The sequence below is a fragment of the Diceros bicornis genome, chromosome 5 (genome assembly GCF_020826845.1).
Source record: "Diceros bicornis minor isolate mBicDic1 chromosome 5, mDicBic1.mat.cur, whole genome shotgun sequence".
NCBI classification, from domain to species: Eukaryota; Metazoa; Chordata; class Mammalia; order Perissodactyla; family Rhinocerotidae; genus Diceros; species Diceros bicornis.
In genome coordinates, this window is record NC_080744.1 from 54,572,479 (window position 1) to 54,599,568 (window position 27,090).

A 27,090-nucleotide genomic window follows, 5' to 3' on the forward strand; every position below is an offset into this window, starting at 1 on the left:
AAAATTAAAAAAAAAATTCCTTCTGTTTGAAATACTTAGGTGGTGGTTTCTATTTCCCTGATTGGACACTGACTGATACACCTCCTCTAAGGTAGGCACTGTAGGGGCCCACAGGCTGAAGACACTGTTCTTTTCTTCAAGAGTCCTACAGATCAAGTGTGAAGACAGGTAGATAATTCAATACTAAGTAGGGTGAAACAGGAGTTCAGGGAAGGCTGAGAAACACTGGAAATAGAAAGGGTGAGAGAAAGCTTCGTAGAAGTGGTGGGGCTTGAGGAGAGCAGACAGATCTGGGATAGGCAGGGAGAAGACAGCAGATTTTTCCCTCAGCATTTTTTTTTTTTTTAAAGATTTTTAAAACATTGTGGTAAGATATGCATAACATTAAATTTATCTTAATTTTTTAAGTGTACAGTTCATTGTTGTTCACATGGTTGTGCAACAAATCTTCAGAACTGTTTCATCTTGCAAAGCCAAAACTACATACAGGCATACCTTGGAGATGCTGAGTTCGGTTCCAGACCACCGCAATAAAGTGAGTATCACAATACGGCAAGTCACACGAGTTTTTGGTTTCCCAGTGCATATAAAAGCTATGTCTACGCTATACTGTGGTCTAGTAAGTGTGCAATAGCATTATGTCTAAAAAATGTACATACCTTAGTTAAAAAATACTTAATGCTAAAAAACGCTAACCATCACCTGAGCCTTCAGTGAGTGGTAATCTTTTTGCTGGTAGAGGGTCTTGTAATCTATAAAGTTGACTGCTCTAAGTACCTCATGTAAGTGGAACCATACACTATTTGTGCTTATTTCACTTACCATAATGTCCTCAGGGTTCATCCATGTTGTAGGATGTCAGAACTTTTTTTCTTTTTAAGGTTGAATGATATTCCATTGTATGTATATGTAACATTTTGTTTATGCATTCATCCGTTGATAGAGTTGGGTTGCTTCTACCTTGTGGCTGTCGTGAATAATGCTGCTATGAACATGGGTGTACAAGTATTTCTTTGAGTCTCTGCTTTCCATTCTTTTGGGTATATATCCAGAAGTGGAATTGCTGGGTCATATGGTAGCTCTATTTTTCATTTTCTGAGGAACCTCCAAACTGTTTTCAATAGTACCTGTACCAAATTACATTCCCACCAACAGTGCACAAGCATTCCCTTTTCTCCACATCCCTGCCAACATGTTATTTCTTGTCTTTTTCATAATAGCTATTCTAACAGGTGTGAGGTGATATCTCATTGTGGTTTTGATTTGCATTTCCCTGATGACTAGTGATGTTGAGCACCTTTTCATGTACCTGTTGGCCATCTGTGTGTCTTCTCTGGAAAAATGTCTCTTCAGATCCTTTGCCAATTTTTTAATCAGATTTTTTTCTTTTGAGTTGTATGAGTTCTTCATATATTTTGGATGTTAACCCCTTACCAGACACAGTCATGTGTCACTTAATGACAGGGATACATTCTGAGAAATACATCATCAGGGCCGGCCCCGTGGCTTAGAAGTTAAGTGCGTGCGCTCCGCTACTGGCAGCCCGGGTTCGGATCCCGGGCGTGCACCGACGCACTGCTTCTCCAGCCACGCTGAGGCCGCGTCCCACATACAGCAACTAGAAGGATGTGTAGCTATGACATACAACTATCTACTGGGGCTTTGGGGGAAAAAAAAAATGATGATTGGTAATAGACGTTAGCTCAGAGCTGGTCTTCCTCAGCAAAAAGAGGAGGATTAGCATGGATGTTAGCTCAGGGCTGATCTTCCTCACACACACAAAAAAAAGAAATACATCATCAGGCGATTTCATCATTGTGTGAACATCATAGACTGTACTGAAGGGGAACAAAATTTGCTGCCACAAAATGTGTCTCTTAAACATGAGGATTATTTCAGGCTGATTATTTTTAAGGAAAAAAAGACTCAAAGTTTTGTTACCTCCCCCTTAACTGCCTAAAAGAATTTAGATAAAAAAAAAAACCTCTCTCAGGAAGTGAGCTATCACCTTAGCATAACATGAACTAGGTGTTAGGGAGGAACCTAGGCGTTGGGCTCCCCTCTGTGTTCTTCTGTTTCTGTGTTGCCAAACACTTGGTTTCCAAACGTGATGTCTACCAAGAGATCAAATACTCACTTTCCCCCCAAATTAGCTGAAGATAGATCACAATAAACAAGCCAAACAAGACCAGCCTGGCATTAAACCCAAAGAGGCTATTCTTTGTCTACTATTTGGGTGTTAAAACAGCATTTAGTAATGACTCTACATTATCACAAAAGCCCAGCTTTTAGTCCTGACAGTAGAATTAATGGATTTTTTTCTTATTCCACATTAATAGGCAAGTATGCTTATTATCACTGGAGCCTGTGGCCAGGTGGGAGAGCACAAAGTGGTGTGAGCTCTTGCTGTGACCCCTTTCTGTAATTCCAGTAAGGCCCGAGTTCTCCCTACGGGAAGATTAGAACACCTATACCGCGATGCCAATGTCAGCCGTGTGATGTGGATGCAGGTAATTAGAGCCGACAGGAGACGTCAGGCTATGACTTCTGCACTCCCACCTCGGCAAAAGCAGAGGTGTGTATGGCGGCTAACCTAAGTACAAGAACTCGTTTCGACTGATGGAATGCAGCATAACCCCTAGGCATTCCACATCGGTTACCTGGATGCGGACCTGAGTGAGTACTGGAGCCCACCCCAGTTCTTCCTGTCCTTTGATATGTTTTTCATGTACCTAAACAACTGCTTTGTAAGAGGTCAGGAGAGAAGAGACAATATGGGTTACACTCAGAGATACAACTGGGTTGAGGTTTTGAAGGATGCATAGAATTTTGATTCTGAAAGGAAAGGCATGAGAAATGGAGGGAACAGCAGAACCAAAGACAAAAGAGAAATCTTAGATCTGACTTTGTTTCTTTCTCAGTCCTAACTGGAACAGACTATGTGATGGTTGGTAGGGATGGTTAGGAAGAGAACACTAGAACAGATTACACAGAATGGGCTGCAAGGATGAAAGTTAGTGTTAACGTGAGTGTCGAGGACTATGCTGACATGCTGAGGTAACACTGCAGGAGCACCCAGAGAATGGCTTAAGTCATTATTACTCCAATTAGTAGGTCAAGCCAGTCAACCATATCTTTCAAGAAACTCCTCACCTAGGGTCAATATGCTGCTTGACTCTTTTGCAAGCACAATCTATCGACATCATTTATAGGATTTTAAATTCCCAAACAGGTCTACAACTCCAGCCCTATACTCCTTTCTGTAAGATCTCAGTGACTGTTAACAGGAAAAAAGTTTAAACCATAACTTACTCCTTAAGAAATAGAAATTTCTACAGCCATTTTAAGTTTACTATCAATGTATTTGTCTCTTAACCACTGTGTTGAACCTCCAAAGTAAAAAGGCCTTGATTTTGACTAATTGCAATTAAGAAAAATCTTAATTATATAACTTTTAGTAATTTAGCGAGGTTAAATTTCAATTTCTTAATCTGTAAAAAGGGGAGAAAGCTCTTCCAGGCTTGCTGTGAGGATTATCCGGGAGAATACACGTAACGTGTAGCACTTGGTCTCACCCATAAGCTAGTTATGTTGGCTATTATTTTACAAGCAGAAAGTCTCATTTCTGTGCTGCTAAATACATCCGACTTGAGCACTGGTTGCTTACAAATGATGACACTTATTACATAACATGCTTCTACAGCTGAAGATGTAGGGACTGTACAATATAAAGAACTCTTTAACATTTTTTTTTTTTAAATTCCTTTGCCATTTATTTATTTATCTCTCCCCCCCACCCCCCAAAGCCCCAGTGGATAGTTGTATGTCATAGCTGCACATCCTTCTAGTTGCTGTATGTGGGACGCGGCCTCAGCATGGCCGGAGAAGCGGTGAGCTGGTGTGCGCCCGGGATCCGAACCCCGGCTGCCAGCAGCGGAGCACGCGCAGTTAACCCCTAAGCCACGGCCCCTGTGTAACATTTTAATAAGTTTATGAACAGCTATTTTGCTGAAGATTACTGCCAACTCTATTACCTCTCAGAGAGAAAAAGGAGATTTTTCATGCCTATGTGGTAGCTTCAGCACAGTGCACTAGGATTGAATTGGAGTTGACTACAGGATGGGGCTGTCAAAAGCCTCCTCTTACTAAATGGTAAACAGGGCCAGGTTCTTATTAAAAATAGTTGGTCTTAATTCATCTCGAGTCAGCTGCTAAATTCCAGTTACTCAATTACCTGGTGCCTGACATTCTCCCTCTGTGATATTTTAGGAATGCCACATTCTTTATTATATATTCTGAGATTGACAAACAAGGGAAACTTTTTTCCTTCAAGTACACAAATATATGGCATACATTTAGTAGGACTTTGTATTGAAGGTCTAATAACTGGTAAGATGTAGATAATTTAAGAATGTATGAAACTTTTCCAATGTGGCCAGTTCAAGAAATCATTTACATGTGGAGACCATGTTGTTGGAAACATGGTTTTTGGTTTGTTTTGGCTTTTTAAATTTTTTTTTTCTTGCTGAGGAAGATTCACCCTGAGCTAACATCCATTGCTGAGCCTCCAGGTTTTGCTTGAGGAAGATTCACCCTGAGCTAACATCTGTGCTAATCTTCCTCTATTTTGTATGTGGGTTGCTGACACAGTATGGCTGCTGAAGAGTGGAGCAGGTCTGCACCCGGGAACCGAACTAGGGCTGCCAAAGTGGAGTGCACTGAACTTAACCACTAGGCCATGGGCCAGCCCCAAGATTATCTAACTTAACTTTTTCTGGTTGAGTTGTACTTAGGTTTTTCACACCCATAATTACCCTTGGTTTTGAACTTTTAAAAAAAGAGATTTTCTAAGTAAAATTCCAATCCAGAATCTGGTTTTGCCCCTGCTACAACTGATAAAACTAACTTGACTTTACTGAAATGAATGCGTTTTCTAATTTCCTTTGCAAGGAACATGGTGCTCTTTCAAAATGCTTATCTAGTATCTTCATACTGTAGCTTAATAGCTCTACCAGTTATTACTCACACTGAGTTTTAAAATGAGTTTATTAAAGAATGTTCTTAGGAAGGCAACAATATTTGTTTGATTTGTCATTAAAAAAAAGTTGTTTCTTCATGCTGTATAGTAAAGGTAATGTGAGAGGCTACAGAGTTATAAGCTTTTTTCTACTGAATTCTCTGATAGTATAGCACAGTGTAGTCATTTCTGCAATGCTAGAATAAATAAAAAAAAGTCTCTTCTATGCTTCTCTTCAAAAAGCGCCGAATAACAGAAGATGGCATAAAGAAGCCATTTTTTTTTTTTTTCCCATTCATTCTGTAGTATTGGAGCCAGTATCTAGGAAATAGACAAGAAAAAGAGTAAATTCACGGAGCAACTTAATTTTAAATATTTTAAGAATATCTTTTAAAAAATAAAATAGGAACTAATGGCAGTGCTGGTTTGAGAGGTGGGGAAGAAGACGAGGCAAGGTTGAAGAGGGAAGCTGATGGTGGAAAAACCTTGAGAACTTAAATAACTTTCCTTTTAAGGCAGAGGTAAAAAGGTAATGCTTAGCTCCATATTTATGCTGGAGAAAAACCAAGTTATACTACATTTGGTTCCTATAACTGCTATATAACCATATATTTTTTTCAGGTCTTCTACTGTCACAAAATATTAAACCATAAACAACTGTAATGTACAATCAGAAAAGAAATGTATTTAATTGCTGGTGAGAAACAGACCAAAATTCTAGCCAAAATCACTTTTTCTCTTCATCCATATGAGGAACTCAACTTTATTTCAGAAAGCTGACTTCTAGAAAAAAATGGGCTTATTTGATAGTAGCACTGCATTTATCTGCTCACTAAAGAATGGTATTTTCTTAATTACTTAAACTTCTACCTCTAAATTCCAAACCATTTATATTTTAATTTTGGAAAAAAATTTTCTAAGACTGTATTCTTTTCTGCTGACATAGAGTACATGGGACACAATCTAAGCTTTTCTTGAATACTCAACAATTTTTCTTTGAAGATCAATTACTACACTGTGCTGTAAGTGGAGCAAGCTCCTCAGAAGACAATGCAATAGGTGAGGCTGATTTGCCACTTTTCATCCACTGAAATTTGAAAAAACAGATAATCTTGTATCTTTAAGCCAGAGTAATAAACTCTAAGGACCACGGGACAGAAGCTCCTATAAGTAATAATACATATGTCTGCATGGACTCTTTGGTTCTTAGCTATGTTTCAAATGATTGAAACTGACACTCTCCTAGTTTACATCTGTGCTGTCCAGTATGGTAGCCACTGGCTAGACATATGTGGCTATTTAAGTTAATTAAAGTTAACTGATAAATTTAAAACATTAAATTTCTCAGTTGCCCTAACATATTTCCAGTGCAGACAGAAAACATTTCCATTAATATAAAAGTTTTCCTGAACAGTACTGGTATACATGATTAACTCATTTTGATAGAGGTCTAAGAGTTATAAATTAATGCCTAAATTCTACAGTCTAGTAAAAACTTAAAAACCTAAGGGTTATGAGGATGCTACTAGCCTAAACTATAAGAAAAATATGAAAGTATACATTATCTGACATATAGAAATGTTATCTTGTGATCCAGGAACTATAAAATAACATGGATCTTTTCTGTTGTCAGAGCAAGGAACAAAGTATGTAATGACTATGTTAAAAAGTCATCTATGCTTAAAGTTCTTAGAATGATTATTCCTAGTTAACCTTCCAAAAGGTATAAGTCATTGTAACGTTGCTAGTTTCAGAGACTTTCTGACATCTGAAAGAGACTATTTCTTTAAAAAGGGCTGAAGGTATAATTTTATGCAGCTATTAAAAATCATGTTTAAGAGAACAGTTAATGATTTATGTGTAAAAAATGATATATTTGGAAATGTGTATATATGCATACATATATTACTGTAAAATATATACCTAAGTAAAGACTAGAAGGTTATACAATAAAATATTAAAAGTGATGTTATCTACAGATGGTGTTACAAATGATGTTTTTCTTCTGTGTGCTTTTCTGTCTTCTCTACGTTTTCCAGTGATTAGATTCTTTCTTTCGAAACCCAAAATATATATAAAAAAACAAAAATCCAACCCATAACCTGAGAAATGTTAGGGTATTACTTTCTCCATTTTCTTCTCTTACTTTTCAAAACTCCCCTTCTGGGAGAGTAACAGTATTCTCTATTCATTTCAGGAATAGCTGCTTTAAACACAAATGGTTCAGATCATAGAGTAAAAGTAAGTATATGTTTAACATACAATTAGCAAAAAGGAAATAAGTAATCAAGGAACAGAAAACTGAGATGTATAGTTTTTGAAACACTTAAGGACCTGAACAAGTTCTTAGGTCTGCTGTGAAAACACACCTGCACAGAGGTAACAATCAGGGGAATGGATATTTACCATTATGAGTGATAAGGTTCTTTTAAATAATCACTTTCAAAATATAAAATGTACAGGTATCCAGCAACAGAGAAACCATACGATAAACTTCCTTAAAGAAAAAGGTGGTTGTGAAAAGCCTGATAAATACTTCAAGTTTGCAACTGAAATAGGGAAGAAACGTTTTTTAATTTGCTTATTTTTTTCCCCACACAAACTCAATCTGTTGGAAGTTAAGTCTACGTGTCATATGAAATGTTTATACCTAAAGTCAGTAAGAGGACTATTTAAGATCTGGAATTCAGAGTCCAGCTGAGGTAGAAGCCAGGTCTCTATCTGGGAGTGGATCATTGGCCATTTTCCCCCTTAATTTCAGATGAAGATTTTCTAAAGACTCATAAAAACAGACACCAACAGAAGTCAAGATTTCAAGTAGCTTTGCTTTCACATTAATTAGATAAATACTTACTTTTACCATCACAGGCTACAATTTTCACTTTATCCACTTTAATGAGTTCTGTCACCTCTCTGAATTCAACATCATTCAATACAAAAGTCCACACATTATCGCAGAATCTGTATGTATTTAGAGAGCCCTTTAAGACAAAACATTCAGACATACCATGAAAACTCATTTTTTCCCCTCATATTTTTCAAGAGAACTCAGCTACCAAGTATATAATTCTTAAAACAGTATGATTATTTACTATTTAGCTTGCTTAAGATTTTTCTTAATTTTCATCCTATCAATCACTTAAAAAGAAACTAGATAAATTTGCTAAGGAAAGCATTAAAAAATATTTTAGCAGACTATTTTCAGCACTGTAAGAGTCTGCAAATTATTTACCTGAAATCTGAAGGAAAGCTTAATGGAAAGTTGAATTTCTACTGCCCTCATGTGGCTAAATTATGCAAGTTCATTAGAATTTTTATGTAAACACTTTTTTAAAGCAACATTTTAGGGTGTATGTTAATTCTCTGAACTTGTACAAAAGCAGGGATTTCCTAGCAACATTCCATTTTAATCCTGTACTTAGCTCAGATGAATTACTGTATTAGCTACTAAGTCTACAACATTATTGTCCCATGCAACTGACATTCTTCTAATTAATGTGTTTTTTTTTTAGGAGCAGGAATATGTACTGAACATTAAAAGTAAATTTTTGTAGAGTGTGGTGAAAATACAAGGATAGACACCAACAGAATACAATCAAAACCTGAGATACACGTACATGCATATTCACATATGAAATTTAGTATTCGATAAGACACTTGTATGCCTAAAACCTTCAATTCAGAAAAAAAGCATTCAGCACAAAAATGTTCCCTGCACTGTTACTTCTAACAGTGTAATAGCAAAAATTGTAATAGCAAAACTTGTACTTGTAATACTTGTAATAGCAAAAATTGGATTCTATCTAAATAGTCTATCTAGTGAGAATGATTAGGGAAACTAAGATGGCTATGAATATTAGTGAATTTAGTAAATACGAATAATTACTATTTGTTAGACTACGCTAGACTCTGAGGATACAATGGTAACCAATGGAAATATCGTCCCTGTCATCAGTGAGCTTAGGTTACCAGGGGAGGTCATTAAAACAAGTAAATACACAGTATAACAGTGTATGACATACTGGTAAGTGATAAAAAGGACAAAGAATTGTACATGTAAAAAAAATAAATTTAAAAATTAGATTTGCTCCTGGCTACAGTCTGAGCCTTTGGAAAGCTAAACAGACAAATGCCAACCTCAGTGTTCATTTCTGGCATCCCTCAACTTGTGTGTCATCAACGAGCCTATGAGCATGTAGGTTACTGTCATATCCAATTGGTGGTAGCTGTGTCAGTCATTTGAACAAGGCATGTCACTGGGATTTATGGTTAGTATGTGAACAGTCACTTTCAAATGTATGTTGAAATTGTATTGTTTTATTGTGAAAGTAAAATGCTACAAAACTTGACTGAAAGCTGTTAATTTTATATACTAAAAATTATTAAATGCTTTCCAATATTTAGATTAAAACAAATTGACAATTAACATGAGACCATATTAGATAACTTTTGAACCAACAAATGTTAAAAAAACTTGTATTATTACCTAATCTCTCCTTGTGTTTAAATATAATCTTTTTAGAATTGTTTAATAAACTTAATCGTTACTGTCTTTAATTTTTAGTTATTTAAATATCTTCGCTGGAAAGTTAGAATCTATTTAGTATCTCAAATATAGGGACTCAAAAAATATTTTTTTCAAATAAAATTTTGGATTTATTCTTCATATTCAAAAAGTTCCTTCTAAATGATAATATTTAGCTTTGGTCAAGTAACTGATTTTAACAGTCATTTGGCCAAACTCTTCAACAAACCTCTAATTTTTTTTTTTTTTTGTGAGGAAGATCAGCCCTGAGCTAACATCCATGCCAATCCTCCTCTTTTTGCTGAGGAAGACTGGCCCTGAGCTAACATCTATTGCCAATCTTCCTCTTTTTTTTTTTTTTCCCTTTTTCTCCCCAAAGCCCCAGTAGATAGTTGTATGTCATAGTTGCACATCCTTCTAGTTACTCTATGTGAGACGCCACCTGAGCATGGCCCGACAAGCAGTACGTCGGTGCGCGCCCAGGATCCGAACCTGGGCCGCCAGTAGCGAAGCACGTGCACTTAAGCATCACGCCACGGGGCCGGCTCCAACCCTCTAATTTTTTTTAACTGGGCAACACTTTTTTTTTTTATTTTTGGTAAGGAAGATTGGCCCTGAGCTAACATCTGTTGCCAATCTTCCTCTTTCTGCTTGAGGAAGACTCCCTGAGCTAACATCCATGCCAATCTTCCTCTACTTTTTGTATGTGGGATGCCACCACATCATGGCTTGATGAGCGGTGCAGAGGTCTGCGCCTGGGATCTGAACCTGCAAACCCCAGGCCACCAAAGCAGAGCCTGCGAACTTAACCACTATGCCACTGGGCCAGCTCCATGGGCAACACTTTTTTAAAGTTAAAATAACATGTTAAAAAGTTATATAGGGGCCAGCCCCGTGGCATAGTGGTTAAGTTTATTGCGCTCCACTTTGGCGGCCCCGGTTTGGATCCCAGGTGTGGACCTAAACTACTTGTCAGCCATGTGTGGTGGTGACCTACATACAAAATAGAGGAAGATTGGCACAGATGTTAGCTCAGGGCTAATCTACCAATGTTACCACAATAAAAATAAATTAAAAAAAAAAGTTATATAATACATGTTCATTGTAGAAACATCAAAGAACAGACAGGGAAAAGGAAATTGTCAGTGTCAATAGAAGGGCTATTTTTCTTGACCATTAAATCTTTTAATGCTTGCTTAATTACTGTTTGAAGTTTAGTATTATAATGTTTATCATTACTCGCACCTGCCAGATAAATTCTCTCAAAAGCACACAATGGCTCTTTAAAAGACTAGTTATATATACTAGTTCAATCTGAATCCTCTCCCTAAAAATTAATTCAGTTCAAGGTCCTTGGTAAATATACTTTGACTTTTTTAGTAATAAATGTCAAAATATAAATTATCAAAACCTTAGCTCTCTTAAGAATGTTTTTTTCCTATAACATTCTATTAAATGATCTCAGTTATATGAAATTCATGAGGATTTAAGACAAACAATTTAGCCTGTTACATAAGATTACTCTGTTCTTTCAGTGGGTCCTTGCTCTTATCGCTAGGTCAGTAAACAATACAGATTTAAATGTGATCTGGCAATATGGCTGTGAAAATTAGATATTACCAATATATTATTTCTTTTGTCTTTGCCATATGCCACACCAAGCTAAACAGAAGGCTATTTGCAAACGTTCTGGACTTGAAATTGATCAAATTTGCTGTAACAGTGGGGGTGGAGGTGGGGGTTATGAAAGCCTGAGCAGTTGCAGTAGGAATGAAAAGTCAGATCTGGTCAAAAACTAGATCTTATAGCTTTTGGAAAATAGACAAATTTACAAAACACTATGTAAGAGAAATGCAAAAGTCAAATTACTTTAACTTTGCCTAAACAGATCCAAAAACTAGAAGCCTACCATAATACAACTAGAAGACTATTCAGGCCTTGTGAACCCTACTGAGTCTGATAAGTAGTCAAACAAATTTTCTACATGGGCAAAAGTTTATGTGTTAGCATGGATCAACTTAGAATGAAAGGATCATGTTTTGAATAACAAACTGGGCAGATTTCTACATTTATTTATACAAAAACAAAAGCAAACTAATTTTGTCAGAATCATTACTGTTAAAAATTCAAGAATCGGGCCGGCCCCGTGGCTTAGCGGTTAAGTGCGTGCACTCTGCTGCTGGCAGCCTGGGTTCGGATCCCGGGTGTGCACTGAAGCACTGCTTCTCTGGCCATGCTGAGGCCGCGTCCCACATACAGCAGCTAGAAGGATGTGCAACTATGACATACAACAATCTACTGTGGCTTTGGGGGAAAAAATAAGTAAATAAATAAAATTAAAAAAAAAAAATTCAAGAATCCAGTGATAAAATTTTATAGTTTTAAAGATACATTTTACTCCAGATAACTTTTAGGCTTGTGAAACTAAGAGACTTACTTATATGAATATACAATACATGCAGATTTTATCGCTTCACTAAAATATAAGTCAAACGGGGCCTTGTCTGTCTTGTTCTCCTCTGTATACCCAACATCCAGAACAATGTCTGGTATGTAATAGGTGCTGAAATGTTCACTGAATAAATGATAAATTTTTCTTTTGTGTTTTTCATCATGAACAAAAACCAATACCCCCAAACACTCAAGTTCTCTTAAATGTAAATTAACTTGTATGTTCTTTTCATATATTTCAACCTTTTAATTTCTACTTTATGGTTATACCTTATAACATAAGCATAAATATTAGATGAATAAAATAGCCAAATATCATACACTATCTTATATATCTACATCAATATCATAATCTGGTAGAATCATTTCTATTCACCATGATACTTTCATTGGGCCTTTTAATCTGAATTTACCATCAAATTGAGAAAGATAATTTTGTTCAGTTTAGGATTACTGTTCAAAGTATAGATGACTCAAATGAGAACAAGCTACCAGAATAGACTGTTATTACCACCAGTTCAGGTCTTTATAAGCCATGTTACCTAACAGTAGGTGGGAGGCAACATGAAGTTTCTAGAAATAACTCTGTATTTCCCAGAACAGGTGAAGGTCAGAGTTTGAAAAACATAAGTGAACCTTAGGGATTACTCTGTCACTTACCTTCAATCCTGCAGATAATGTTTTAGGCGTTTGGAATCTCAGTAACTCTTCAGGGAAGGTAGCCAAACATACATAGGTTGAGTTGTGAAAGGGAATAAAAATCTAAAAACAACTTTGTATCTCATATTAAGTGGATGAATTTAGTATATAGGTTATTTACAAGTAAAGTATAATTTAGTTATTATAAAACAAGTTCCAAAATTTGATCAAGCCATCTCTTCCTTTTATGATTAATAAATGTAGGGGTTCTAAAAAGCACTGTTCTAACAACCATTGGTGCAGGCTTCTAGATTTAGGAAAATATCCTTACCCTGAAATTGACTCTGTTCCTGACCCTCTGAGCCAGTGCTGAATTTATAGCCTTATCAAACTGAAGTAGAACCTGAAGGGCAAGTTGGGGGGTGATCTGTTGAGACTGAGAAAAAGTAAAGGTCATAAATCCTCCTAGGGAAGAACATTAAAGAGAAAATAAACAAAACATATGAATTATCATCTAAAATTTAACTGAGGTTAACCAGAGCCTCTAAACTAGAATTCCTTACTCTTCTTTGCCATAACTGACAATTAAGAAGCAAAGCCGGACAATATTTTCTTGCACTATCTTGACACAAACATAATTTTGAAAAGAAAACATGCAGTGATGTTACAATGCCAGGACAAAACTTTGTCTATTATTTCTTCACAGTGTCTGGAGAGAGGCATTCAATAAATTGAAGGAACCAAGTTTCTTTTAAATAAAACACACAGGACAATAATATATTAAAAAAAAAAACTTTATCAAAGCTCATAAAATATATGAAAATAGAAATAATGTTCTTAGATGAGAGGTTTATATAAAAAGGTTATTCTCTTAAAACTGAAATATAAATTCAAATTCTAATTTAAATCTCAAAAGACTTTATTAAATTGTCCAAAATTATCTTAAAGCTACACGGAATATGCCTTTTTATAAACAGGAGAAAATGAACAATCTCAATTTTTATGTTAACAAAAATCTTTGAAAATCTAGATATATTCAACCATATCATTCAATCATTGTTTTATGCCCTGTAGTCAGGACAGTATAATGCACAGGAATCAGAAGTTATTCACCTGAACACTGACTTGCTGGGTCAAACAGTCTAAGATAATTAACCTCATATCTCTTTGCCTGGGAGAAGGGATATAACAAGAATTATTATGGACCCATCTAAATTAAAATGTTGATTTTTAGTCTCCCACCTGTATGAGCTCATCGAGACTCTCCTGAAGACTGTTTCCCAAAGTGGTATTTCTGTATAACTGATATGCCATGGCTTAGGAGGAAGAAATTGTTTTTCTTATTCAGGCTTGCATTGATGTCCTAAAAATTTAATATAAAAGTATTAAAAAAAATTATAAACCATGTATGTAATATAGTCTACTTCATCTATTCTCATATATACTATCAGAACTCTTAGTAACTGCAAATTACTATATAATTGTTATTTTGACATACATTTATACACGTTTATACAAAGTATAGATATTATATTTACTAAAATGTGTATCTTGACCATTTCTTTCAAAGGTTTGCCTTTTGATCTAGTCTAGAATTTACCCTGTACCATTCCTTTCCACTTACTGCCAAGTCACTGATCCAGACAATCTTCAGCTTACACTTGCATGCCTTCCCCTTTTTTCTTGTTCTCTTAAAATTCGATATTTATAGAGTGCCTACCAAGAAGACAGCACTGTATAGGTACCAGGGGGAGGAAGATGAATAAATATACACTCCTGACCATAAAAAATTTATACTCTAGACAGGGTAACAGACATAAAAAAAAGTTAAATTCAAGAGAATAAGAACTGTGATCGAGATATACACAGTGTACTATGGAGGCTGTCTGTGGACTTGAATGAATTAGCTCACAAAAACTTCCTGATTCTTCAAGCTAGACTTTAGCCAAGCAAAGGAGGAAAGTCATCCTAGGCCAAAAGAATAGAATGAGGAAAGCCACAGAAGGAAGAAACAGCACAGTTTGTGGAGAGAACTATAAATTGTTCTGTATCATTAGGGTGTAGGTATGAACAGGAAGTGGTAGGAGATGAGGCTGAAAAAGACGGTCTGGATGGGTCTGTCCCGTCAGGAGAGATGCCAGGGCTTTCCAGTGCAGGTAACAGAGAGCCACTGACGCATTCCAAGCAGGAAAAGTGAGACAAATGGGCAGCAATGTGAAGAACGTACTTGAGTGTGAGATTAGACAGAGTTGAGGGTGGCAGCAGTCCAGATTCAACAAATCCTTGCTGAGCTTCTCCTCCGTGTCACGTGTGAGATCCCGGACTTCACAGCACTGTCAGTTTAGAGGTGGACAGGAGACACATTCAAGGAACAGTCGTCAGGTAAAACTCAGCAAAAATAACGATCAGATATCAGTCTTCACATTACACACCTTGTGAGCATTTGATATACTAGATCATTTCTGCCTTCCTGAAACCTTTTCTTTGGCGTTTGGGACCCCACACTCAGGTCTCTCCTCCCACCTCACTGGATACTACTGTTTGTTTTCTTTTGCTGATTCCTCCTCAGCAACCTGACTTCTAATTAAGTGCCCTAAGGCTTCTTATGTCTTCCCCTCTCTATATGCTTTACTCCTATAGTTACCTCACCCAGGCTTACCGCTTTCAATACTATGTATCTGCGGACGACTCCCACATTTCTATCTCCAGTCTTGACTTCTCCCCTTGTTGCCATATATAAAACTGTCTACTTGACGGTGGATGGAAATATCAAGTAGGTAGTTCAAATTAAATTGTCAAAAACCAATTCCTGATACTACCTGCGATATTGTGATTTATAAGAAATATATATTTGGTCATTCAGATGACCAAAATATGTTTTTCATATATATGTGGTCTTTGTCCACAATTCCTGGCTCACAGCTCCCAAAACCCTAGGAATTTCTTGTTTATGTTAATGAAGGTGAGTTTTGGACTCCACCCAAGGGTGGGGGCTGGTTGTCAGGAGACCCAGCCCTGTGATCAGAAGACTGAAACTTTCAGTTCCAGCTCCTGATTTCCGGGAATGGGGAACCTGAAGTTGCATCAATTGTCAATGCCCAATGACTGAATCAATCATGACTACGTAATGAAGCCTCCATAAAAACCCAAAAGGACGGCTGGTCAATCTTTTTGCAGAGAGCTTGCAGGTTGGGGAACCAGAATGCTTCCACATGTCACCTTGCCGGGCCCCAGGCTCCAGGAGGATAGAAGCTCTTTTTCCGGGACCTCGCCCTATTTATCTCTTCATCTGGCTGTTGATTTGTATCCTTTAATATCCTTTGTATTCATATCCTTTAATATTCTTACAATAAACTGGTGATCTAGTAAGTAACATGTTGCTCTGAGTTCTGTGAGCTGCTCTAGCAACTTAATTGAACCTGAGGAAAGGGGCTCATGGGAACCTCTGATTTATAGCCAGTTGGCCAGAAGTACAGGTCACAACCTGGGACTTGTGACTGATGTGTGAAGTGGGGGGTGGTCTTATGGGACTGAGTCCTTTACGCATGGAATTTGATTCTATCTCCACATAGACAGTGTCAGACTTGAGTTGAATTCTTGGACACCCTGCTGGTGTCCGAGAACTTGTTGGTGCAGGGAAGCCTCCACACATGCACATACGTTGGAATTGGGTCCAGAAGCCCTTTGCACTACCTCTCCAAATCTTTTCTGCCCTCAGTTTGCCACCTCATTAAACAGTAAATCTAGTCTTCCAGTAAGACAGCCCCAAAACCTTACAGTCAACATTAACTTCTCTCACCCTGTATCCAATCTGTCAGCCAATCCTTTCAGCTCTTCCTTCTAAATATTACCAGAATCTGACAACTTTTACCATCTCCACTGCTAGCAGTAAGTTACCATCATCTGTCACTAAGATTACTGTGATAGCTTTCTACTCTTGCCTACCCACCCCCACCCCAGCCACACTGAGCCTTTTAACACGTAAATCAAATCACATCACCCATTTATTCAAAACCTCATATAGCAGCATCCTATCTCAGAGTAAAAAACAAAGTCCTTCTAATGGTTTGCAAGGTCTACATGATCTAGGGCCCCCCACTGCCTCTCTGAACTTATCTTTTTCCACTTACTCTCTTATTCACTCTGCTCCAGCCATACTGGTCCCGTGCTGTTCTTCAATATGGCAAGATGTTCTTGCTTTAGGGCCATTACACTGGCTCTTCTTTTTGCTTTGAATATTCTTCCCAGATACCTGCATGGTTCACTCCCTCATTTGATCCATATCTCTGCTCAAATATCACTTCATCAGAAAGGACTTCTGTGACCAACCTATAAAAAAGGCCTACCTCCCCTTCCCCCTTACACTGCTTTATTTTCATTGATACCATTGACTGAAGCTGACATATATATGCTTATTCTGTTTCCAGCCACTAAAATAGATATTCCATGAAGGCAGGGACTTTTGTTCACAATTATATATTTACCACCTGGAACAACGCCTAGTATGTAATATGTATTCAATAAGCATTTGTTAGTGAATAAATAACTTGGTGGTATGTCACAGTGCTAACATCACATATAAAAGTACCTAAGTGTCATACAAAGTTTTCTACTTTACTGAGGACACCGAAGCAATGAAAACATCTAGACTCTCGAAACTGCATCTAACCACCTACCAATACCTGTACCCACATGGTACAGGTATTGCCTCCTTGCCTGTCACTATAGTTGAACCATCCATGCTGTTGCCTAAATACAATCCCTCTACCTGTGCATCAGGTCCTATCCCCTCTAGTACACTCAAGGATATTGTTCCAACAATTCAATTATTCCTTCTCTCCCTCACCATCAAATTTCCCATCTCTATGGATCATTCCCATCAGCAAAAAGGTGGCTACTTCTCCAATCTTTAAAAAAATAACAGTCTCAACCCACTTCCCTTCCAGCTACACTTTCTCTGTTCCTCTTTGTAGCAAAACTCCTAAGAGTTGTCTGTACTTACTGTCTCTCATTCCTTTTCTCTCCTTTTCTCTTAAACTCACTCCTCACAGGCGTTTGCCTCCAGCACTCAAATGAAACACATGGTGAAGGTCACCAATGGCATTGCTAAAGCTAATTCTCAGTTCTCAGTCCTCACCAGACTTAAGCATTTGACACAGCTGATTACTCCTTCATCTTTGATAAAGGATCTTGGCTTAGCTTCTGGGACAACACACTTTTTGGGTTGTTCTCTTAAATTCGCTGGTTCATCTTTCTCAGTATCATTTGCTGGTTGCTCCTCTTCTTCCTGAACTCTTAATGTCCCAAGACACTGTCCTCTGCTGCTTTCTGTCTATGCTAATTTCTCAGTGAAAACATTCAGTCTCATGGCTTTAAATATCATTGCTGATGATTCCCAAATTCATATACTAGCACAGACCTTGCCCCTTAAGTCACTCCTGGATCCAACTGCCTAATCAACATCTCTCCTTTTTGTCTTTCCCATCTCAGCTGATATAACTCCATACTTCTATGGGCTGAGGCAAAAACCTTTGAAGTTATCCCCCTCTCACTCTCCCCTTTCTTACCTCCACATCCAATCCCTAGCAAATCCTGTAAACTATTCCTTCAAAATGCACTCAGAATCCAACGATTTCTCACCATTTCCATTGTTATCACCCTGATCTGCGCCACTATCGTCTGTCATTTAGATTACTTGGAATAGCTTCCTGACTAGTTTCCCTGTTTCCACACTTGCCCCCTACACTCTAATCCCAAGTCAGCAGCCAGGTCATCTTTGAAAATGCAGGTTAGAACATATTTCTTCTCTGCTCAAAACCTCCCATGGCTTCCATTTCACTCAGTCCTTATAATAATCTGACTACTTATTATCTCTCTGACTTTATCGACCATCTCCCCCCTTGCTCTTGCCCTTCTCCAGACACAATGCCTGGTTATTCTTAGAACATGACAGACATATTCCTGCCTATGTAAGCCTTTGTAAAGGCTGTTCTTTCTATCCAGAATGCTCCTCCCCTAGATATCCACTTGGTTCTCTTAATTCCTTCAAGTATAGCACGTACTTAATGAGGCCTAAGCTGATGACCATATTTAAAATACCAGCTCCCAACTCCACTCTGGAACTTACCAATCCCCCTTTATCCTCCTATGTTTTTCTGATGGCACCATCACCTTCTAACACATTATATAATTTACTTATTTTATGTTTATTTTCTGCATCCTTCAATAGAATGTAAGATCCACCGGGGCAGGGACTTTTGTCTGTTTTGTTCACTGAAATAAATGAGATGTCTAGAACAAACAGTACCTGACACATAATAGCAGCCAAATAAATATTTTTCAATAAATGAACGAAGGTAAAAACCCCACTAAGTATAAGTACGTAAAATCAGTAAGTAAGTAAAGGGGAAGGGAATTAAAAAGGGTAAGAAGAGGTCCCAATAGGGAGACATAAACTTGACAAAGTAGGAGTACAGAATCTTGTCAGGCCCATTTGACAAAAGTCTAAGAGTTATCTAGAAAATAGCCATAGTTAACAATGAACTATTGGAAAGAGAAATTAAGAAAACAATCCCCTTTACAATTGTATCAAAAAGAATAAAATACCTAGGAATAAATTAAACCAAGGAGGTAAAAGACCTGTACACTGAAAACTATAAGACACTGATGAAAGAAATTAAAAATGACACAAATAAATGGAAAGCTATTTCGTGCTCATGGATTGGAAGAATGAACATTGTTAAAATGTCCATAGTACCCAAAGCAATCTACAGATTCAATGCCATCCCTATCAAAATTCCAATGGCATTTTTTCACAGAACTAGAACAAACAATTCAAAATTTACATGGAACCATAACAGAACCCAAATAGCCAAAGCAATCTTGAGAAAGAAGAGTAAAGCTGGAGGCATCACATTTCCTGATTTCCAACAACATTACAAAGCTATAGTAATCAAAACAGCATGATAGTAGCATGAAATAGACATACAGATCAAATAAACACACATATATATGGTCAATTAATTTATGACAAAGAAGCCAAGAATACACAAGGTGGAGAAAACAGTCTCTTCAATAAAAGGTGATGGGAAAACTGGAGCCACATACAACAGAGTGAAACTAGACTACCATCATGTGCCACATAATGATGTTTGGTCAGTGACGGACTGCATATATGATATTGGTCCCATAAGATTAGTATCACATAGCCTAGGTTTGTGTTAAGTACTGCAGGGGAGGAAGGAATTTTCCTCTACCCTGCTAGATTCTTTGGGCTGGTCTAAGAATTAAATTGACATGAGACAGAGTAACAAGAGAAAAACAAAAGTTTAGTAACATGTATACACGGGAAAAACCCAGGAAAACAGAGTAACTTGCCAACATGGCCAAAGCCCTCACCTTAAATACCATTCTCAGCTAAAGACAAAAGAAGATGTTGGGGGTGGGGAGAGTCAAGGACTTCAAAGGGAAGGAAGGCAATTCACAGGTAGGTGAAAAGGAGCAAATGTTTGGAAAACAAGTGTTTGGCCCCACAGAAACAGAAGAACACAGAGGGGAGCCCAACAAACAAGCTTCTCTAGATTCCTCCCTGTCTACCACCTAGTTCATGTTATGCTAAGGTGATAGCTCACTTCCTGAGACAGGTTTTTTCATCTGAATTCTTTTAGGCAGTTAAGAGGGAGGTAACAAGAAAAACTTTTAAGAGTCTTTTGTTTCTTAAAAATAATCAGCCTAAAATAATTCTCATGCTTAAGAGACATATTTTGCGGTGGCAAATTTTGTTCCTCTTCAGTACACTCTATGATGTGTACAAAATGATGAAATCGCCTAAGGATGCATTGCTCAGAATGTATCCCTTTCGTCAAGCGACACATGCTGTACTATCTTACATCATACACAAAAATTAACTCAAAATGGGTTAAAGACTTGAATGTAAGACCTGAAACCACAAAACTAGAAAAAAACATAGGCGGTAGCTACTTGACATTGGTCTTGGGAGATGATTTTTTGGATCTGACTCCAAAAGCAAAGACAACAAAAGCAAAAATAAACAAGTGGGACTACATCAAACTAAACAGCTTCTGCAAAGCAAAGGAAATCATCATCAAAAATAGACTGTTATATGTAAGCCTCATGGTAACCACAAAGCAAAAACCTACAGTAAATACACCAAAGATAAAGTAATATAAGTATACCACTAAAGAAAGTCATCAAACTACAAAGGAAGACAGCAAGAGAAGAAGAAAGGAACAGAGAGGAACTACAAAAACAGATGGTAAACAATTAATAAAACAGCAATAAGCACATACCGATCAATAATTACTTTAAATGTAAATGTACCAAATTCTCCAAAAGACACAGAGTGGCTGAATGGATTAAAAAACAAGACCCATCTATATGCTGCCTACAAGAGACTCACTCTAGATGCAAGAACACACACAGACTGAAAGTGAAGGGATGGAAAAAGATATTCCATGCAAATGGAAACCAAAAGAAAGCTGGAGTAGTTATATGTATGTCAGACAAAATAAATTAAAACAAAGGCTGTAATAAGAGACAAAGATGGGTGTTACATAATGATAAAGGGGTCAATCCAACAAGGGGACATAACATTTGTAAATATTTATGCACCCATCATAGGAGCACCTAAGTATATAAAGCAAATATTAACAGACCTAAAGGAAGAAATAGACAGCAATACAACAATAGCAGGGGATTTTAATACCCCACTTTCATCAATAAATAAATCATCCAGAAAATCAATAAGGAAACGTTGGCTTAAAAGACACATGATACCAGATGGACTTAACAGATATATTCCGAACATTCCACTCAAAAGCAACAAAATACATATTCTTCTCAAGTGCACATGGAACATTATCCAGGATAGATCATATGTTAGGCCACAAAACAAGTCCCAATAAATTTAAGAGAACTGAAATCATATCAAGCATCTTTTCCAACCATGATGGTATGAAACAAGAAATTAATTACACAAAGAAAACTGGAAAATTCACAAATATGTGGAAATTAAACATTATTGAACAACCAATGGGTCACAGGAAATCAAAAGACAATAAAAAAAATACCTTGAGACAAATGAAAATGGAAAAATACCAAAATTTGTGGGATACAGCAAAAGCAGTTCTAAGACAGAAGTTCATAGCGATAAATGCCTACCTCAAGAAACAAGAAAAGTCTCAAATAAGAACATAACTTTACATTGCAAGGAACTAGAACAACAACAACAAAGCCCAAAGTTAGCAGAAGGAAGGAACTAACAAAGATTAGAGCAGAAATAAATGAAATAGAGACTAAAAAGACAATAGAGAAGATCAATGAAAACAAGAGCTAGTTCTTTGAAAAGATAAACAAAATTGACAAGGCTTATTAGTTAGACTCACCAGGAAAAAAAGAGGGAGGACTCAAATAAAATCAGAAATGAAAGAGAAGATGTTACAACTGATACCACAGAAATACAAAAGATCATAAGAGACTACTATGAACAATTATATGCCAACAAATTAGAAAAACTAGAAACGATGAATAAATTTCTAGAAACATACAACTTACCAAGACTGTATCATGATGAAATAGAAAATCTAAACAGAACTGATTACTAGGAAGGAAATGGAATCAGTAATCAAAAACCTTTCAACAAACAAAAGTCCAGGGCCAGAAAGCTTCACTGGTGAATTCTACCAAACATTCAAAGAATTAATACCAATACTTCTCAAATGCTTCCAAAAAATAGAAGAGGAGGAAACTCTTCCAAACTCATTTTATGAGACCAGCATTACCCTGATTCCAAAACCAGACAAGGATGCCACAAGGAGAAAAAAAAATGACAGGCCAATATCACTGATGAACATAGATGCAAAAATCCTCAACAAAATACTAGCATACCAAATTCAACAACACATTAAAAGGATCATAACACTATTATCACATGGGATTTATTCCAGGAATGCAAAGATAGTTCAACATCCACACACAAAAAATCAATGTGATATAATACCACATTAACAAAATGAAGGATAAAAATCATATGATCATCTCAATAGGGACAGAAAAAGCATTTGACAAAATTAAACATCCATTTATGATAAAAACTCTCAACAAAGTGGGTATAGAGGGAAAGTACCTCAACATAATAAAGGCAACATATGACAAGCCCACAGCTAACATCAATACTCAAAGGTGAAATGTTGAAAGCCTTTCTTCTAAGATCAGGAACAAGACAAGGAAGGATGCCCACTCTCGCCACTTCTATTCAACATACTACTGGAAGTCCTAGCCAGAACAATTAGGCAAGAAAAATAAATAAAAGGCATCCAAACTGGAAAGGAAGAAGTAAAATTGTCACTATTTGTAGATGACATGATATTATATATTAAAAAAACCCTAAAGACTCCACCAAAAAACTGTTAGAACTAATAAACTCAGTGAAGTTGCAGGATACAAAATCAATACACAAAAATCTGTTGTGTTTCTACACAATAGTTCTAATAACAAACTATTAGGAAGAGAAATAAAGAAGACAATTGCACTTACAGTTGCATCAAAAAGAATAAAATACCTAGGAATAAATTTAACCAAGGAGGTGAAAGACCTGTATATTGAAAACTACAAGATCTTAATGAAAGAAATTGAAGAAGACAGAAACAAATGAAAAGATATTGCATGCTCATGGATTGGAAGAATCAATATTGTTAAAATGTCCAAACTACCCAAAGCAATCTATGGATTCAATGCAATCCCTATCAAAATTCTAATGATATTTTTCAAAGAAACAGAACAAATAATCCTAAAATTGGTATGGAACCACAATAGCCAAAGGAATGTTGAGAAAGAAGAACAAAGCTGGAGGCATCATGCTCCCTGATTTCAAACTATATTACAAACCTATAGTAATTAAAACAGTACGATGTCAGCATAAAAACAGACACACAGATCAATGGAACAGAATCAAGAGCCCAGAAATAAACCTAAGCATATATGGTCAATTAATTTACAACAAAGGAGCCAAGAATATACAATGGGAAAAGGACAGTCTCTTCAACAAATGGTGATGGGAAAACTGGACAGCCACATGCAGAAGAATGAAACCGGACCACTATCTTACACCATACACAAAAATTGACTCAAATGGATTAAAGATGTGAATGTAAGACCAGAAACCATAAAACTCGTAGAATAAAACATAGGCGGTAAACTCTTTGACATAGGTCTTGGTGATGATTTCTTGAATCTGACACCAAAAGCAAAAGCAACAAAACCAAAAATAAATAAGTGGGACTACATCACACTAAAAAGCTTCTGCACTGCAAAGGGAACTATCAACAAAATGAAGAGACAACCTACAAAATAAAAGAAAATATCTGCAAATCATATATCTGATAAGGGTTTAATATCCAAAAAATATAAAGAACTCATACAACTCAATAGCAAAAAAACAAATAACCCGATTAAAAAATGGACAGAAGATCTGAACAGACACTTTTCCAAAGAAGACATAGAGATGGCCAACAGGTAAATGGAAAGATGCTCAACATCAGTAATCATCAGGGAAATGCAAATCAAAATCACAATGAGATATCACCTCACACCTGTTAGAATGGCTATTATCAAAAAGACAAGAAACAACAAGTGCTGGCAAGGATGTGGAGAAAAGGGAACCCTTGTACAATATTGGTAGGAATGTAAACTGGTGCAGCTGCTATGGAAAACAGTACGGAAGTTCCTCAGAAAATTAAAAATAGAACTACCACATGATCCAGCAACTCCATTTCTGGGCTTTTATCTAAAGAAAACAAAAACACTAACTCAAAAAGATATATGCGCCCCCATGCTCACTGCAGCATTATTTTCAACAGCCAAGATATGGAAACAACCTAAGTGTCCATTGATGGATGAATGGATAAAGAAACTGTGGTATATATACACAATGGAATATTATTCAGCCATTAAAAAAGAATGAAATCTTGCCATTTGTGACAACATGGATGAATCTTGAGGGCATTATGCTAAGTGAAATAAGTCAGACAGAGAACGACAAATACCGTATGATCTCTCTTATATGTGGAATCTGAAAAAAAAAAAAAAGCTCATAGATACAGAGAACAGAATGGTGGTTGCCAGAGGCAGGAAGCTGGAGGCACAAAATGGGTAAATGGGGTCAAGAGGTAAAAAGAAAAACAAATGTAGTTGATGTAAAACAGACAGAAATTTTGAACCATATTCAAAATATTGACTTTATATATACATATATGTTTATATATGCTAAAAAAACACAATATATGAGTTAAATATTAAACTAAATTGAGCTGATAAGAAGACAAGTGAACTTGAATGTTGAGCACAATGAATATAACTAAATACAGTAAAGAGGTTTAAATTGATATAATATATAAATAATAGTTACATATAAAAAACAAATCAAACAAAATGAAAAGGCAACCTACAGAATGGGAGAAAATATTCGCAAATCATATATCTGATAGTGGTTAATTTCCAAAATATATAAAGAAATTATACAACTCAAGAGCAAAAAGCAACCTGATGAAAAAACAGGCAAGGGATCTGAAAAGACATTTTCCAAAGATGACAGACACACAGCCAACAGGTACATGAAAAGATGCTCAACATCACTAATCATCAGGGAAACGCAAATCAAAACCATAATGAGATATCATCTCACACCTATTAGAATGGCTATTATTATTTTTTTAAATTTTTTATTTTATTTCTTTCTTTCCCCAAAGCCCCAGTAGATAGTTGTATGTCACAGCTGCACATCCTTCTAGTTGCTGTATGTGGGACGCGGCCTCAGCATGGCCGGAGAAGCGGTGCGTGGGAGCGCACCCAGGATCCGAACCCGGGCCGCCAGTAGCGAAGCGCGCGCACTTAACCGCTAAGCCACGGGGCCGGCTCTAGAACAGCTATTATAAAAAGACAAGAAATAAGCTTTGGCAAGGATGTGGAGCAAACGGAACCCTTGTGCACTGTGGTGGAATGTAAATTGGTGCTGCCACTATGGAAAACAGTATGAAGGTTCCTCAAAAAACTAAAAATAGAAGCACCATATGAGCCAATAATTCCACTTCTGGGTATTTATCTGAAGATTAAGACACTAATTCAAAAAGATATATGTACCCCATGTTCACTGCAGCATTATTTCCAAAAGCCAACATATGGAAACAACCTAAGTGTCCATGGATGGATGAATGGATAAAAAAATTGTGGTGTATATATATACAATGGAATATCATTCGGCCATTAAAAAAGAATGAAATCTTGCTATTAGTGGCAATATGAATGGACCTTGAGGGCATTTTGCTAAGTGAAATAAGTCAGACAGAGAAAGACAACTACCATATGATCTCACTTATACGTGGAATCTAAAACACAAAACGAACAGAAACACTAAGCTCACAAATACAGAGAACGGATTGTTGGTTGGGGTGGAGATGGGTAAAGGGGGTCAAAAGCTACAAACTTCCAGTTATAAAATAAGTAAGCTATGGGGATGTAACGCACTACATGGTGACTGTAGTTAATACTGTATAGTACATTCTAAAGTTGCTAAGAGAGTAGATCTTAAAAAAGTCATCACAATAAAAAAAAATTTTTGTCTGAGGGACGTTAACTACACTTATTGTGGTGATTATTTTGCAATGCATACGAATATCGAATCACTATGCTGTACACCTGAAACTAACATTTTATATGTCAATTATACCTCAATAAAAATAATTTTAAAATAGCTGTTATTTAAACGTTCGTTAAAATTACTTGCTTTAATGATCTTAGATTCTTAAAAAATTTCTTGAGAAATGCTCAAATCTTTAGCTGTATCAGCTGTATCCTTCATCTTGTAGTTCAGAAAACTAAATTAGAAGGCTCCACATTCGGAAGTAACTCAATAATCCTAGTCCTTCTAGATCAAACCATCCAGTTTAAATTCATTCCCCTGTCTGAGTTCGCATGAAGTTGGAAGGCAGACTTCAAACAAGGGAGGGAGCCCAAGAATGAGACACTCAAGGAATGCGCTCCCCCGATATTCGGCCCCCCAAAACTTCCAAACCCCCTGGACGCTCTAAGACATTTACCGGGCTAAAAATACGGTGCTGGACCGTTCAGCCTGCGCCCCGTGGACAACAAGCCTCCCGCCGACTCCCTTCCTTTCCCAGGTACGGGCCGCAGGGTCATCCCGGCAGCGAAATCGGTAATGGGCCGACCCCGGGCCCCAGCAGGGAAGGGCCCTCGCCCTCCACGCAGCCCTCGGAGAAGACCCAACCGACCGCGGCCCCAGCCCCCGTCGGGGAGCGCGGGCCCGGCTCACCCGGTACCTGTGGGTAAGGCGCTTCCCGCCCCGAAGCGGCGCGACCAGGAGACAGCAGAAGACACCTACTTCCCCCACTACCTCGTCGGCCGCCGCAGAAACCGCAGAGCTCGG

The 27,090-nt window shown here is 37.1% G+C and overlaps 1 protein-coding gene and 1 long non-coding RNA gene across 5 annotated transcripts; one reads left to right on the forward strand and one right to left on the reverse strand.

Annotated features, from left to right (window-relative positions):
- LOC131406135 (uncharacterized) lies at nt 1–8,558 on the forward strand. The gene is made up of 5 exons (XR_009220064.1): nt 1–168; nt 2,432–2,676; nt 5,964–6,076; nt 7,215–7,258; nt 8,530–8,558. It is a non-coding gene; the product is annotated as an uncharacterized LOC131406135 (long non-coding RNA).
- GTF2A2 (general transcription factor IIA subunit 2) lies at nt 5,029–27,088 on the reverse strand. Of its 4 annotated transcripts, XM_058541720.1 has the most exons (6): nt 26,984–27,078; nt 14,860–14,965; nt 13,875–13,995; nt 12,964–13,068; nt 7,872–7,998; nt 5,029–5,338 (listed from the first exon to the last, which is right to left on the reverse strand). In XM_058541720.1, the coding sequence occupies exons 3-6, from the start codon at nt 13,944–13,946 to the stop codon at nt 5,313–5,315; spliced, it is 330 nt and encodes a 109-aa protein (XP_058397703.1). In that variant the 5' UTR covers nt 13,947–13,995; nt 14,860–14,965; nt 26,984–27,078; the 3' UTR covers nt 5,029–5,312. The 4 variants fall into 4 exon arrangements, with proteins under 4 accessions (XP_058397703.1, XP_058397704.1, XP_058397705.1 ...); XM_058541721.1 differs by lacking the exon at nt 14,860–14,965 and having other exon boundaries at nt 26,984–27,088; XM_058541722.1 differs by lacking the exon at nt 14,860–14,965 and having other exon boundaries at nt 26,977–27,070.
- Between the last annotated feature and the right edge of the window lie 2 nt (nt 27,089–27,090).

Bases quoted from the DNA above. Each gene is read 5' to 3' on its own strand.
- GTF2A2 (XM_058541721.1), bottom strand. From the start codon at position 13,946: ATGGCATATCAGTTATACAGAAATACCACTTTGGGAAACAGTCTTCAG. The intron at 13,069-13,874 runs GTGGGAGACTAA...ACTTTTTCTCAG, and splicing joins GTCTCGATGAGCTCATACAG to TCTCAACAGATCACCCCCCA. The intron at 7,999-12,963 runs GTAAGGATATTT...TTTGTCTTAAAG, and splicing joins GGAACAGAGTCAATTTCAGG to GGCTCTCTAAATACATACAG.